General features: G+C 56.7%; 4 protein-coding genes across 4 annotated transcripts; 3 read left to right on the forward strand and 1 right to left on the reverse strand.

Moving 5' to 3' along the window:
• Positions 1-1,753: 1,753 nt before the first annotated feature.
• EsH8_I_000351 (uncharacterized protein) lies at positions 1,754-4,094 on the forward strand (the record flags this gene model as incomplete). Its single annotated transcript, XM_083267764.1, has 3 exons — positions 1,754-1,963; positions 2,197-3,070; positions 3,124-4,094. The coding sequence occupies 3 exons, from the start codon at positions 1,754-1,756 to the stop codon at positions 4,092-4,094; spliced, it is 2,055 nt and encodes a 684-aa protein (XP_083118202.1).
• Positions 4,095-4,501: 407 nt separating this feature from the next.
• On the forward strand, positions 4,502-5,787 carry EsH8_I_000352 (mitochondrial 37S ribosomal protein uS2m; the record flags this gene model as incomplete). Its single annotated transcript, XM_083267765.1, has 3 exons — positions 4,502-4,532; positions 4,601-5,435; positions 5,514-5,787. 3 exons carry the CDS (start codon positions 4,502-4,504, stop codon positions 5,785-5,787), a joined length of 1,140 nt encoding a protein of 379 aa, XP_083118203.1.
• Positions 5,788-10,134: 4,347 nt separating this feature from the next.
• On the reverse strand, positions 10,135-11,977 carry EsH8_I_000353 (chaperonin-containing T-complex subunit CCT7; the record flags this gene model as incomplete). The annotated part of the gene is made up of 4 exons (XM_083267766.1): positions 10,135-11,273; positions 11,325-11,646; positions 11,700-11,866; positions 11,932-11,977. The coding sequence occupies 4 exons, from the start codon at positions 11,975-11,977 to the stop codon at positions 10,135-10,137; spliced, it is 1,674 nt and encodes a 557-aa protein (XP_083118204.1).
• A 762-nt stretch (positions 11,978-12,739) lies between these two features.
• EsH8_I_000354 (uncharacterized protein) lies at positions 12,740-15,136 on the forward strand (the record flags this gene model as incomplete). Its single annotated transcript, XM_083267767.1, has 1 exon — positions 12,740-15,136. The coding sequence occupies one exon, from the start codon at positions 12,740-12,742 to the stop codon at positions 15,134-15,136; it is 2,397 nt and encodes a 798-aa protein (XP_083118205.1).
• Positions 15,137-15,238: the final 102 nt, after the last annotated feature.

Below are 15,238 nucleotides of genomic sequence, written 5' to 3' on the forward strand. Positions count from 1 at the left end.
TTTGATTACGGGGCACAACACGTGCGTCTGCACGGTCAATTGGCATGGTCCGATTCGCTTGCCATGAGCTTTGTATGCAACAAGGAAGTGACGGACGGGGTTTCGAGTCCCCGCGCCCGGAGCGGATAATGCCCCGGGTCCGGCGAAGCCCCGGATGCATGTGATGGTCAAGGCAGAGCAGGAAGACGAAGACGAGCCCAGAGATGGGGCGGCGCTCCATAGTGCTGGGAGGCAGGGCCTGGTAGGGAAAAATCTGAAATTCATAGAGATCTCCGGATACCAGGGACCGGTTAATTAGAGAGAGTCAGGCGACATTTGTCCTCAGGTGAGGCTAAAAGGGGACGGCGAGACCCGCCATTTTGGGTTGGGGTCAGTCGTCGGTGGGGAGGAGGGGCAGAACACGATATTCAGCAATTGTGAACGATTTTCGGGGGAAGCTTGAGCTGGGGAATGATGTGGGCAAAAAGAGCGATGTTGGTTGGGGGACCCGGCAGGATGGGAGGTGGGTGGTGTAGGAATCGGGCGATGATGATGTGGTATTTTAATCCGACGACGACAACTGGACGGAAGCAAGGTCTCTCGGTTTTTCGGGTGTTGAAGAAATAAGAAATAAAAATAAAAAAGGTAGTCGACCACAACTGAGAGCGAGAGATCAGATGACATGCATCTCGACTGCGCAGGGTTAAGCTGTCTTAGTGAAGAGTGATATTCACCGCCACCAGGCTGGTTCATGCAAGGGGTGGCAGGGGGTCTTTTCTCCCACAATGTTTCGTGTGTTTCCCTTTTTTTTTCCCTTTTTTTTTTTCCGATTGTCCATGTGCAATTGAGTTTGGGGGCTAGTCGAGAACAGACGAAGGAAGGCATATATGTCTATCTGCATCTATAGATGCGAGGAAAAGCATGCAGAGCACCTGTCCGTATTGTTCCGTTATCTCTCGCGGCTGTGATCAGGGATAATGCAGGTCGGCCTGATGTGAGATCACACGGCCTCGGGAGCTTCAGGGACCGCCCAAGTGGGGGGGCCTTCTCCGTCGTGAGGCCTGGTGCAGTGTAGTGTATGTACTCGATGCTCCGTGGACACGAACGAACAATCAAAATGTGAGGTGAATTGGGCGAGATTGGAAATGACGGTCAACCGCGCTGCGGGTGCCGATGGTGGCCTGTGCACCGAGGCTTCCCTTGCTAGGTCACCTCGACAACCAGGGGTCCTTTTTGGCTGCTGTCCACCGACGTTTAGCGACCCACCCCTGGTGCAGCACCTCCGTTGTGCAGCAGTTTGCAGCACCCGTGGCACCAATGGCACCATGTGTTCGGTGCTCGCCAGCGATTCCATTCCGACCGAATCCCCCCCCCAATTTGGACCCCCATGACCACAGACCAGACTGGGACCTGGGCTGGGTTGGTTCTGGAAATACCTGGCCCGACGCCGACCCAGAAACATTTCCTCCGTCTCAATAATATCTTGGCCCAGGCACTTGAAGCACGAATCTCTGGCCTCTTGCAACAGCTCCGTGTCGTGCCGGCTACAGACATCTGACTGGATTGGATATTCTCTTCTGGTCCATTGCCTCCCATTGTTTACCCTCGCCGCCTCTCCTGCTAGCGTCCGTCACCGACAATTTACCTTTTTCCCCGACACCCCCCGACTCCGGCACGCACGCGTCGCCCTCGGCACCCACTACCACTACTAAAAAAAAAAAAAGAGCGACCTCGCATCAACATCTTTCATCTCGCAATCTGACAAGTTCATGCAATGTCAGGCAACACCCTAAGAGGCACGCCCAATCGCGGCCAGGCCCGTGGAGGCATCCCCTTCACTCAGAGCCCCTCCACCACCGGCCCTGCTGCCGCTCCTGCTACCTCTGGCATCCCTCGCCCTGTGCTAGAGACCCAGGCCACCCAGAGCGAAGTTGGTGGATCAGGAGTCAGTGCCAGTCGTCAGAAGCAGTCAAAGAGAGATGAGGTATGCTGCCCTCTGCCATCACCCCGCGATAATCTTTAAGTCTGCCGTCTTTCATTCCCCTGCTTTTGGAGAGAGAGCGAGAGAGCGAGAAAGAGATAAAAAAAAAACACTGCCTACCGCCTCCTCTCCCGACTGCTGCAGATCCCGCAACCCTCCAAATGGGCAGACTTACCTACGGCGAGCTCGAAAGGGCCAGACTCCTCGATACCATGGATACTGACTACTACGTCAAGGCAATCCGCAAGAAGATGGAGAGCGATCTCTCCAAGAAGAAGCACCTCACGAGCCGAGCCCGCCACTCGCGCAAGGCCCCGCCGGGCACCGTCCTCGCCCTGAAGCCGAGCCCTGCCTTGCAGATCAAGCCCGCCACCACCGTCGCCGAGGCCGCCCAGCTCATGGCCGCGAAGCGCGAAGACTGCGTCCTCGTCACCGACGACGATGACCGCATCGCCGGTATCTTCACCGCTAAGGATCTCGCCTTCCGCGTCGTGGGCGCGGGCCAGAAGCCGAACCACGTTACCATCGCCGAGATCATGACCAAGAACCCCCTCTGCGCGCGCACCGATACGAGCGCCACCGACGCCCTCGACCTCATGGTCCGCAAGGGTTTCCGTCACCTGCCGGTCATGGACGAGAACCAGGATATCTCGGGTATCCTGGACATCACAAAGTGCTTCTACGATGCCATGGAGAAGCTGGAGCGCGCCTACTCCTCCTCGAGACGTCTCTACGACGCCCTCGAGGGTGTGCAGTCCGAGCTCGGCACCAGCCAGCCCCAGCAGATCATCCAGTACGTCGAGGCTCTGCGTTCCAAGATGTCCGGCCCGACCCTCGAGTCCGTCCTCGACGGCCGGCCCCCGACCACCGTCAGCGTGAGAACCTCGGTCAAGGAGGCGGCTCAGATGATGAAGGAGAACCGCACCACGGCCGTCCTGGTCCAGGACCAAGGTGCCATCACCGGTATCTTCACCAGCAAGGACGTCGTCCTCCGTGTCATCGCCCCCGGCTTGGACCCTGCGACATGTAGCGTCGTCCGCGTCATGACCCCCCACCCCGACTTTGCTCCCATGGATATGAGCATCCAGGCTGCCCTGCGCAAGATGCATGGTGAGGATCGCCCATCGAGAGACGCGAGGAGACGCGAGCTAACCTTTATCTAGATGGCCACTACCTCAACCTCCCCGTTATGAACGATGGCGGCGAAATCGTCGGCATGGTCGACGTCCTCAAGCTCACCTACGCCACTCTCGAGCAGATCAACACCATGTCCACCTCCGACAGCGAGGGACCTGCGTGGAACAAGTTCTGGCTTTCGCTCGACGACGGCACGGAGTCCATGATGTCCGGAGAGGGCAGCCACACCCACCACACGAACCTCGGCTCCCGCATCATGTCCCCCGACATGACCCGCGAGCGCGTCGGCGACAGCGTCGCCCCCGGCGACTCTGCCTCCCACGTCGGCCTCGAGTCCCCGCCGCGCTCGGTGGTCACCGGCAACAGCCCGGCCCAACAGTCTCCCGCCGAGCTGCCCTTCCCCTTCAAGTTCAAGGCCCCGTCCGGGCGTGTGCACCGCCTGCAGGTCATCGCCTCCCAGGGCATTGCGGCCATGGTTGCCAATGTGATTGCCAAGCTCGGAAGCGAGGTGGACGCCATCGGTGGCGCTCCCACGGCGGAGGAAGGGAAGATTTCCGGTGGCTTCGCGCTCAGCTACCTCGACGACGAGGGCGACTCCGTCTCCATCACGACGGACAACGATCTTCTCGAGTCCATCCTCCTCGCCCGCCAAGGCCGAAGGGAAAAGGTCGATCTGTTCGTCCACGACCCCGAGAAGCCCCCCGTTTCCGCCGCGCCCCCCACCATCGAGCCGGTTGCCCTTCCCACCCCTCCCGTTTCCGCCACTCCCGATCTGCGCCGGAGAAGAGCCTACGACGACGAGGACGATGAGGCGGAGGATGAGGACGACGACGACGTATCTCACGTCCGCCGGTCGCGTCGCTCGAAGCACACGGCCGAGCCGGACCAGGTAATTGCCGGCGTCCCGAACGAGCTACTTCTGCCTGGTGCCATTGTGACGTTGGCGGTTGTTATTGTCGGTGTCTTCACGATCTCGCGTTTGACCAGCAGCAGGTAAGGGATGTCTAGAGAGAGGGAAGGGGAGGATCTCATCACATCACGACTTTACGAGAGTCCTTGGCGAGCATTGTAAATATGTACCAAGTATGGTTGTCTCTACTACACTGGGTACCCCGACTTTTTAATTAATACACCGCACATCATCGTTCTGCAAAAAAAAAAATCCTAAAAGCCGAAAAATCATGTCTCAATCGAATGCGAGCTATTGATTCTGGACATATTATGGAAACCCGGTGCATGCATAAAACGCTTCGGTTGCACGTTGCTGCCAATCTCTGGCTTACCTAATCAATCGCAGGGGTGTTGCGGAGACTTCCGTCCAGCTCCCGCAGAAGCTCCAAAAATTGTTCCCAGCCGTAAGGTGCTGCAGCAACCACACCTCAGCATATCACGCCGCACGACGCCATGATAGTGAGAAGTATAGTTAGCCGGCACGGTACGCAACGCCCCAATCCTCGTCCAATTGATCCCCTTGCTGACGTGCTTTCTCGCTTTGCTCTTCAGGCCGCAGAGCCCTGGTGGCGCCAGTCGCCAGATCATGCCACCGCGCCATCACGACCGACAGCCTCCTGGGCGTGACGCCCGAACAGCTCGACGCCTTCAACACGGCCGCCGCCCTGAGCCAGATCCCCGAGGCCCCCGCGCCCGCCGCGCCCAGGAACACCGAGGGCGTCCCCAATGCCTACAGAGCCTTCCGCCGCGCGCAAAAGGCGACGGCGGGCGTCGGCTCCGTCGTCGGCAGGCCTTACGTCCCCTCGATGCTCATCAGCCAGCCGCCCAGCCCCCAGGACATCACCCTTGAGCTGCTGATGGCGTCGCAGACGCACATGGGCCACCACACCTCGCTCTGGAACCCTGCGAACGCGAGGTACATCTACGGCGTGAGGCAGGGCATCCACATCATTTCTCTCGAGACGACGGCCGCGCACCTGCGTCGTGCTGCGAGGGTCGTCGAGGAGGTCGCGTACCGCGGCGGACTGATCCTGTTTGCCGGCACGAGAAAGGGCCAGATGGAGATTGTCACCAAGGCGGCCAAGCTGGCGGGCGGCTGCCACCTGTTTACGAAGTGGACGCCCGGCAACATCACGAACCGCGATGTGATCAACCTGGGCAAGGAGGTGAAGCTCGTCAACGAGAAGGACGAGTCACTGGGCGGCTTCGAGAGGCTGGCGCGGACCGGGCGCCCGCTGGTCCCGGACCTGGTGGTGTGCCTGAACCCGCTGGAGAACTACACCATGCTGTACGAGTGCGGCCTGGCGAACGTCCCGACGATTGGTGTCATTGACACGGACGCGAACCCGGACTGGGTCACGTACACCATCCCGGCCAACGACGACAGGTATGTCAAAAAGGAACGCTCTGGGCCGCAGAGCGGTGCCCATGGACAGGCAAAGGACTGACTGACTTTTCAACATAGCTTCCGATCCATCGCCGTCATCGGAGGCGTCCTCGGACGCGCGGGTGAGCAGGGCCAGAAGAGGCGTCTTGCGGACGCGGAGAACGGTGTTGTGGCCTGGGAGACCCCTGCCGAGACGCAGAGGTTCATGTCGGGCGAGATCAGCCGGTACAAGGTGGAGAGGAGCCGGTGGGAGCGCGACATGGGCAACGAGGCGGAGAAGAGCGGTGAAAAGCGGCTGCTTGAGATGCTGCAGGTGGAGCGGACCAAGGCTGTCGATGGCGAGGTCGTGTAAAGGAAGGGGCGTGAGGTGCTGCATGTGTGTGTGTGGATGGGGCTCTCGTCTTGTGAAGGGAGACGGGAGCGGTTTGTACTTGATACACCGATGTATGAACATGTACAATATTTATAGAAATATGCGCCTTGCTGTTGGCAGGTGTTTGTCATTGAGTAGAAACTTTCCAGGCATGCAAAATGATGAAGTCTCTTGTTTCCGGTTGTTACTGGAGTTCGTGGGGTGGCTCTAGCGTTTCGGAGGGGAGAGAGAGATGGAGCTACGTTGATGAAGGAGAACCTACCCAGATGGTAGTTGAGGAGGGCAGTCTGCACCAACATGGCTGGCGTCTAGAACGAATTCGAACTGTTGGCTTGACCGCGTCTTGTACGTAGAAATCGTCCATTTTAGAGGCCTATATCAACACTCGATATCTGTACTCGGTTTAAACCGCCGTTAAGACGGACTTTTGAACCAGCGTTACTTGGGACAGGCAGTATGGGCGAAGCAGGCAACGCTTTGCCAAGGGGACAACAGCTTTATGCTCCTCGCTAATCATGACCTGCGATCTCGACAGCTGCGGCCATCGGTTGCTGAAAGGCGGGGAATGGTCGTGGGTGTTTTTTTCCGGCTGTGCTGTTGTTTTCTTTTCTTTTCCTTGGTAAATCTTGTTATAGATGGGTAGCTTTAAACCGGCGAGGGTAGGACTCCCTTGAGGGTGCCAATGTGGCAGTTGAGGTGACTCTGTCGTTTGCTCCTTGTGTCCGTTGCTTTGACTGAAATGGACGGTATAGGTCCCGAGGTGATGAACGGAACTGTCCACCCGGTCCTTGTTCAAGTCTAGCATTTCACAAGGTGAAGCGACGAATGGTCAATACGTCCTGCTCAGTCCATAGGGTTCCTGGTTTAGCAAGCGTGGTGTCTTTGGTCTTGGTCTTGGCCATCGCCTTCGTTGAACGCTAGGATGCGTAGATGGAGACCACCACAGACAAGACATGGCCCATGACGCAGAACCCGTTTGGCTATCCAAAGACGTACTGGAAGGAAACTTGGTCCAGCTGCCCTCTTGGAGGTAAAATCGCCGGCGAGGCCAATTGCAGGCCCGGGTCCACTTACACTATCAGACGAAGCTACCAGACACGTCTCCATGATCCCCTTTTAAGATAACGAGAGTAGATAGGAGCCCTCGCTATTATCCTTCAACATTGGGAGGACGCACAGACTGTATAAGAACCCAGATGCTAACGAGGCACGAGGTCAGACCAGACGCCAAATCCTCAGAACAAAACTATAACCTTCTCTGCTTAAGCCACACTGAGGCTTTAGAAACCGATGCTCTGTCCTCCGGTGGCTCGTTCCTCGCTTATCTAATCCCAGGCACCACCCCCCGCCAGCCCATGTTGAAAACTTCGCACCTGCGCATTTCCCCTCCCCAAGGTCCAAAACCCATCACCAAACGAACATTTCAGCACGCAAGAGCCCAGCCCAACAGCTCCGTATTCCCACCCCGCCAAGATCAGGCATTCGTGCATGGTATTGGTAGCTCTGGTGCCATCACAGCTGAAACGCACGCCGTGCCCATCGCAACCAAGTGCAGCGCAAGCCACCACCACGCGTTTTCATTTGGATTTTTTGTCGCTGGCAAAGCCGGGCAGTTTGGGGTTGAGGCTTTTCCTCTCTCTCCCTCTCTTGCCGGTTGGGGCTTCGACAGTCTGATCTGATTCGGTAGGCTTACTTTGCAGCCTTTCCTTGCCAATCGATTTTGCTTTTCCCCCCCCTTTTGCGTCCCGTCCCAGTACCTAATACCTCTCCCCAAAAAGAGAGTAGAGCGTGCGCGCAAAGACGGTCAGAGGACATGCGCGTATTCCGATTGACCGTCGCTTCTTCTTTTTTTTTATCTGCTATACCGTGTAAATTGAATAATGTTGACTGACTCTGACCTTTGCAACAAGTCGGTAGAGCCAACTTGTTGCAAACGCCGACGGCACCCAATTTACCCCTCCTCTTCTTACACGGAGCTTGCATTGGCCGCGGCGCCGATCAGCCCTCCGAGTCATCAAAGATGCCGGCCATGCTGGACGATCCGGCGAGCCCCACTATTTATCGCGTCTCCGGGGCGCCGCCGTATCCGGACCCGAACAAGCCCGAGCTCCCGGTCGACATCGTCCCGCGTCAAGTGACACTGCGTGATCGCCAAACCATTGCGACCATCATTCCGTTTGCGTCGCGCCATGAGGTGCCCCAGTCCCTTGTGCGCTACCTGAGCGACCAGCTCAACAAGGAAATCGAGGGCGGTGACACCTACCCGATGACGGACCCCATGCCGGCCGACAAGTTCGGCGCCTACTGGTTCCAGAACTTCGGCGCCATCATGCTCCTCGGGAACATTGAGCGGGCCGACCTCACCGACGACATGGATTGGTCCCGGGAGTGCCTCGGCAGCTTCTACATCAAGCCCAACTACCCCGGCCGCAGCAGCCACGTGTGCAACGCCGGCTTCCTCGTCACCGACGCCTCCCGCAACCGCGGCGTGGGCCGGCTGATGGGCGAGTGCTACATCGACTGGGCGCCCAAGCTGGGCTACACGTACTCCGTCTTCAACCTCGTCTACGAGACCAACGTGGCCTCGTGCAAGATCTGGGACGCCCTGGGCTTCAAGCGCATCGGCCGCGTCAAGGGCTGCGGCAACCTCAAGTCGCACCCGGGCCAGCTCATCGACGCAATCATCTACGGGCGCGATCTCGTACCCGGCGAATCCGAGGAACTCGTGAGTGAAGAGCGTTTCGACAAGATCAAGTTCTACCTCAAGTACGGCAAGTATCCGGCCGGGGCTGACCGCGCCGAGAAAAGCAGGCTCCGGAGCGCCGCCACCCACTATAAGCTGCTTGACGACGACCGCCTGATGCTCAAGGACAAGGAGGTTGTCCCCGACCCGCGCCGCCAGTACGAAATCGCCCGCGAGGTTCACGTCGCCCAGCACGGCGGCATCAACAAGACGACGGCCACCATCGCCGAGAGGTATCACTGGAGCCGCATCAAGGAGACGGTGAGCGACGTCATCAGGAACTGCGCCGAGTGCAAGGAGCTCGGCAAGATGCCCGCCCCCGGGGGCAACGGCGGCGCGAGGGGCCGGGCGGCCGCGGCTGCTGCTGCCGCCGCCGCCGCCGCCGCCGCCTCTTCGGCCGCCAACAATTCTTCCACCATTTCGATTCACTCCCTCACGAACCCATCACCTCCACTCAACTCATCAACACCGCCCCCCTTAAACGCAAGCGTCAGCGCCCCGGGCCACGTCCTCTCATTACAACCCCACCACCTCCCGCCCCTCTCCCCGCCGCGGTCGTCGCCCTACGCCGAAGTCGCATCGATACCGCCGTCACACACCCTCCGCGACCCCTCCGCCTCCCCGTTACCCCGCCACCCTCACCACAACCCTATGCTACAAGACCAGCCGTACCAGCCCATCGACCCTCAGATCATCGGGCCGCCGCCAACGTCGAACCCCTACGTCCACTACCACCCGCACCATACCGACTTTCAGGCCTTGCTCAACGCCACCGAGGCCGAGGAGACGGCCGAGGAGGCGGCGGCTGTGGACCGGGACTTGGACATGCTGATTGAGCAAGGGGACGACGAGGACGGCGAGGACGGGGACGACCCGATGGGGGACAAGGACGGGAGCGACAAGGACATGTACTCCCTGGGGTACTCCAATGGATGAATGTGAACGGCTTGGCCGGTGTCAATTCGGGCGCTTTGGGGTTATCCCGGGGCCGGTGGTGTTCTTTTCCGTGATTTCTATTTTGCTTTTGTTCCATCTTGATACACAGCAACAGGCAGGCATTCGTAGCAGTTTAAACCCGCAATATTAGACCATTCAAGGCTTGGCTGGGATCGTTCTGCTTTTGCTAGCAATTGTGAGATCACGGTGGGCAACAAGGGGAGTTCGTGGAAAGCGCCTTGGGGGGGGGGGGGGATGTGGCTGTTGTTTGCACTCGAACTTCGTCAAGTACCAAATCGAGCGGGTCAAAGCGCTCATCTACAAACGGGGTGGCATGGATTACCCCGGCCAACTTCATTCACTGCATTTTCAACTACCCCCAAGGCAACATGGTGAAGTAGCGAGCCGTGATTTCTTCTTCATTTACTGCAACGTGCTGTTGCTCGAGCTGAATACTAGCGGATAAGCAAGCTCTGGCACTGGTCGACCACAACTTCAGTTAGTTTTTGACAAGCGACAAATGACCCAGTCTATTCGGACTTCTGAAAGCCAAAGCCCCTGGAGGCCAGTTCTAGGTATCATACAGACGCCATTCATCGATTCCTTTTTTTATTCCTTTTCCCATTCATTTCCCTGTCATGACCACTTTACCGGCGAGGCATGCCCCGTCCTCTGCCTCTCAGAGCGCGCTGAGCCGCGCCAGGGGGCAGCGCCTGACCAGGAGCCTGGGGCTGCTGGCTCTCCTCGTTACGGATCGTCTCGTCGACTCCGAGGATGAGACAGCTGGCCTCGGTAGCGGCCTGGATGGCGTTGATCTTGACCAGCGCCGGCTCCCAGACGAACCGCTCCATCATGTCGGTGACACCCTCGTTAGTGAAGTCGACACCGGCCCAGGTGCTGCCCTTGCGGTGCTCAACGCGCAGCTTGTTGAGGATGTCGGTCGCGTCGAAACCGGCGTTGTCGCAGAGCTGGCGGGGAATGATCTCGAGAGCCTTGGCGAAGCTCTTGATGATGGCTTGTTGCTTGTGGGGGATGTTCTTGTCGGCGAATCGGTGGAGGTAGGCCGACACCTCCATCTCAACGGCACCACCACCGCCAACGATGGTGTGGTTCTTGATGGCGCGCTTGACAATCATAATGGCATCGTGCAGCGACCGCTCAACCTCGGCAATGAACTGCTCGGCACCGCCACGGAGCACCAGTGTGCAGGTCTTGGCCTCGGGGCATCCCTCGAAGAAGTTGAAGCGCTCGCCGCCGATCTGGCGCTCGTCGAAGCTGCCGCAGGTACCCAGGTGCTCCGCGAGGATATCGGAGCACGTCGACTGAACCGTCGCGCCGGTAGCCTGGACCACGCGCTCCATATCCTGGGCCGCAACGCGACCGGCGCAGAAGATGTCGCGGTCTGCGAAGTACTGGGTGGCCAAATCTCCAATGGGCAGCTTGCTGAGAACCACCTTTGCGCCGGTCTTGTAGATAGCCTCCAACTTCTTGTAGATAATCTGCCATTCCGCATCGACGACGGCCTGGTAGTCCGACACCTGCTCCACGCGGACCTCGGCGTTGTCCTTCTCGGCCTTGAGCTCCAACTCGACGTTCAAGCAAACGATCTTGGGCTTCTCAAAAGACTTGGGTTGTTGCTCGAAACCGGCGTAGGAGAAGGTCTTCTTGAATGCCACACCGTTAACGAATAGCGACTCGGTGAGGGAGCCGCCGGGAATCTTCTTAACGCCGATCAACTTCTCGTTCAGGTCATCCTGGTCCAGGGACAGAACGGCGTCCACAACCACTGCCTCTGGTTAGCTACAACGGCGCGCGGAAACGCAGCATGCGGACGTACTCTTTGTGAAAAACTCGGTGTTGCGCTTGATCAGCTTGCTTGTCATGGCCGTGCCGGCGAGCTTGCCCAGCGTTTCTCTCCTGTTGCTCTCGTTGGTGTCGATAGCGATCTCCTTGATCTTGTTGACGGCCATCATCGACGCCCTCCGCAGGCCTTTGATGATAACCTGGGAGCTGACGCCCTGCTCGACGTGCTCCTTGACCTCCTTCAAGATCTCTCCGGCCAAAACGACCACGGATGTTGTGCCGTCGCCGACCTCAGCATCTTGTGATCTCGCAATGTCGACAAGGATTCGGGCTGCGGGGTGAACGATTTCGAGGAGCTAGACGCGCGTCAGTGTGCCGTCCCGGAAAGCTCCCGCATGGTCCTTCCTACCTTCATAACTGTAGCGCCATCGTTGGTGATGGTCTGCTTGCCGTTGGCATCGACCATCAAGAGATCGCCTCCATAGGGACCAAGGGTGGACTTGATCGTGGCCTGGACAGCCAAGCATGCGTTGATGTTGGAGACAATTTGACCTTTGCCCTGAGAGGTATCGGTTCCTGCGCAACAGACTTGTCAATCGTGGCTCCTGGGGCAGCAAGGGGAAAGCGGTGGGGTAACGCACCCTCTTTGAGGACGATAATGGTCGGGGTCTGGCCTCCGAACGACATTTTGAAGGATTATTCTGAGATGACGAGTGCAGCAACCACGGATATGTTCGGCGGATCTTGCAGGGTTCGTGTGTCGTCGGGGGGAAGGCTGTACTTGTGCTGTTCGTGACCCAAGAAGCTTCTGGAGCTCCAAAAAATTATTGCAGCCTTTCGTGATGTTCTCCGGGCACGGACCAAGCCGTTGTTGCCTTACCTTAGCTGGCTTATGTAATTGAAGGAGGGGTACTCCCTACCCCTGCACGGATCCCTGTCCGAAGCCAGGTGCAGATTCAACATCAACACCTCGCTCTGGGATGCGGCATTTCGTATCCCATCCTCTGGAGTTTTCGTCCACTAGGTCGCGAGATGCAATAATAACTGCAGTAATAAGAAAATGCCCCAGAAGTCTATAATGGGACGTCTTCACACGACGTCATAAAGCTTATGTGGCTTTTAGTAGCCGAGCTACATCTGCGATGCGATCCTCATAAGCTGGCTGAGCTACCCTGGACCCAATAGCACAATAAAAGCAATCGGGAGTGCCTCCTGCTGCCGTTTTGGTAATACGACTTGCTTCATTTGGCTTTGGTATGATAGTTCGTGATCATGCAGCCGGCGTGCCAATCAGCAGACCTACGAGCTGCGGGCTGACTTGGCATAGCAGCGGCCTCGCATGTCTGCCTATTTTTTGCCGATGCCTCTTCTTTTATTGCTCAACTTCGTAGAGTATTGATTAATGTTTCACCAATCACCCTGGTCAGTCCTTATTCCCCCCTTTGGACGATGATGACAGCCTTTCAGTATCATGAGCAACTGTATGACTCTGAGATACGCCTCCTCCGACTTCTCCCAGGCGAATGGCTCGACGATCTTGAAGCAACGCTATACCATGCCGACCGGCTCCAGCAATATTCGGCCCTATCCTATGCCTGGGGCAGTACCAGGAGATCGAACCGGATCGTCGTCAATGGCAAGGTCCACGCCATCACGTTCAATCTCGACAGAGCCTTGCGTGCAGTTCGACGGCAGACAGCACCAATCATCATCTGGGTTGATTCGATATGCATCAATCAAGATGATGCTGATGAGAAGAGCCACCAAGTTGGTTTGATGCATACCATCTTCAGCTCAGCCACAGAAGTTTTTGCCTATCTCGGCGACGGCTTAGATCGCAGCCGAAGAGATTATCAACGTCGATTCGAAAAACTCGGGAAATCTCCTCCGGTTCACTTTACTGGCAGCCGAGAGGATGGAGTCTTGGCGGAGAGATACTTGGTCGATCTTTGGAGCAGTTCTCCTCCAGGGTCACTGTCTGAACATGACGAGATTTTATGTCTGTACAGTTTCCTGACGGCATTCACTAGGGGCTTCTCCAATGGCTTTATCAACGACCACTTCGACACACCCCCAACGTATGATTCGGTCAGGGAACAAAGAATCCAGCTCATGTCTGAGAGAGTTCGCCTCTTCGCTGTCTGTGACTGGTGGAATCGCATGTGGATTGTTCAGGAAGCCTGTGCCGCCAAAAAGCTAACGATCGCCTATGGACGTGCTACAATGCCCTTCGCAGGCATCGGCGATGCAGCTCAGAAGTTTCTTCTGCTACCGCGGACAACATCCAAGGAGTTAACCAAAGTTGTGTCCTACATGGCGGACAAGGTAGATGCCATCGATGTACTACGCCTTCGTGGATCGTTCAACGACATAACTCGGTTCACGACCAACAGCTCGCTTCTCTGGCTGCTCAGGAAGTTCCGGAATAGGAAATCGTCCGAGCCCCGAGACAAAGTATTCGCTCTGCTACAACTCGCAGAAGATCTGAAGAAGGAAAGGCTGTTTCGGCACAACTTCTTTGGCGAGATCGATTATAATGTCGGTGTAGGCAAAGTGTTCTCGGATGCTGCATACCAGATCATCAAACAAACCGGGCTTGTTTGGATGACAACGCCCGATCTTCTGGCGAAATCCCGAAAAGACATTCCTTCCTGGGTACCTGACTGGTCTTCGGACAATTCGGTTACAGGCTTTGATCAGCGTCGTTATCGACTTCTCGGGGAAATATGTCTCTACTACAATGCCAGCCGTGCCATGTTCGTACAACTCAAGCCTAACCAGTGCACCTCCGAAGGCGAGAAGGTCACTCCTCGCCAGCATTTCGAGGGTCTACTTCACGGGGGGGCTGAACTTTGCTGGAAGCCCGTTCATCGTCTTCCAGCATTGGTCGAGTACACTTCGGATTTGCAGGCTTCTCAAAACCAGGCTCGTGCTGCTTTAGCGCTCAATGGCGTAACATGCGGCGTCGTAGAGACCGTCAGCGATGTCATCTTGAGTGATCTCTCAAATATAGGCTCAGTTATTCTTCGCATCCAGCCAAGTTACGGAATATTCAAGGGATGGACGATTCACCGGCATCCGTTTCTGGAGATTGTTGCGGCCTGTCTCTGCTTTGCCCTTCGAGTCTCTAGCGAAAACGGTGGCTTTCTCAGTATGCTTAAAACTGAACAACAGCGACAGGTCGCATGCTGGGCATTGGAAAAATTTGCGAATGCCGTTATGGAGTCTTCAAACACGTCATCATGGTTACAACAAGAATATGACAAAAAAGCTAGAGCCTGTAACGAAGGGACTGAACTCTACGCCATGTCTACCGCGATGGTGCCACTGGAGGCTCTTGAATTCTCGTCTCCAGATGAAGACAGACGACCGTATGATGATGTACCTGGATCTCACAAATCTTTCCGACTCGCCGCACTACCCAAGGATTTCAATCCGCAAGAGATGGTCAAACCGGAGGATGCCGAATGGATTGAAGACACCGTCCGGACCATGGCCGCTGGTTGTCGGTTGTTCATTACATCACGAGGCCAGGTCGGAGTTGGACCAGAAAGCATGCGTATAGGGGACGAGGTTTGCATTCTTGAAGGCGGCCTCATGCCGTATGTGCTGCGAAAACATGCCGGGGACGTACATATCGAACTTGCCGGTTGGAACTTCGGCAAATTGCAGGTGATTAACAAGATGACGATGGTCGGGAGCTGTTTTGTCGAAGGCATCATGCGTTGGGGACAAGAAGACGACGAGTGGGAAGACGGACCCAGTGATATTGAACTGTTGGATTCAAAGTTAAGAAGAAGACTGCATTCGAATGACATCACGGAGAAGGGGTTTCTTCTCTTTTAGGAAATATATCTTAGTACTATGTCCATCGTTTTTACCAGCTGGTTCTCGGCTAAGATTTTGGAGGGTTACGGTTTGGATGAGTAAGTGCTATTGTTGAAACAT

The sequence above is a fragment of the Colletotrichum jinshuiense genome, chromosome 1 (genome assembly GCF_051148585.1).
Source record: "Colletotrichum jinshuiense chromosome 1, complete sequence".
NCBI classification, from domain to species: Eukaryota; Fungi; Ascomycota; class Sordariomycetes; order Glomerellales; family Glomerellaceae; genus Colletotrichum; species Colletotrichum jinshuiense.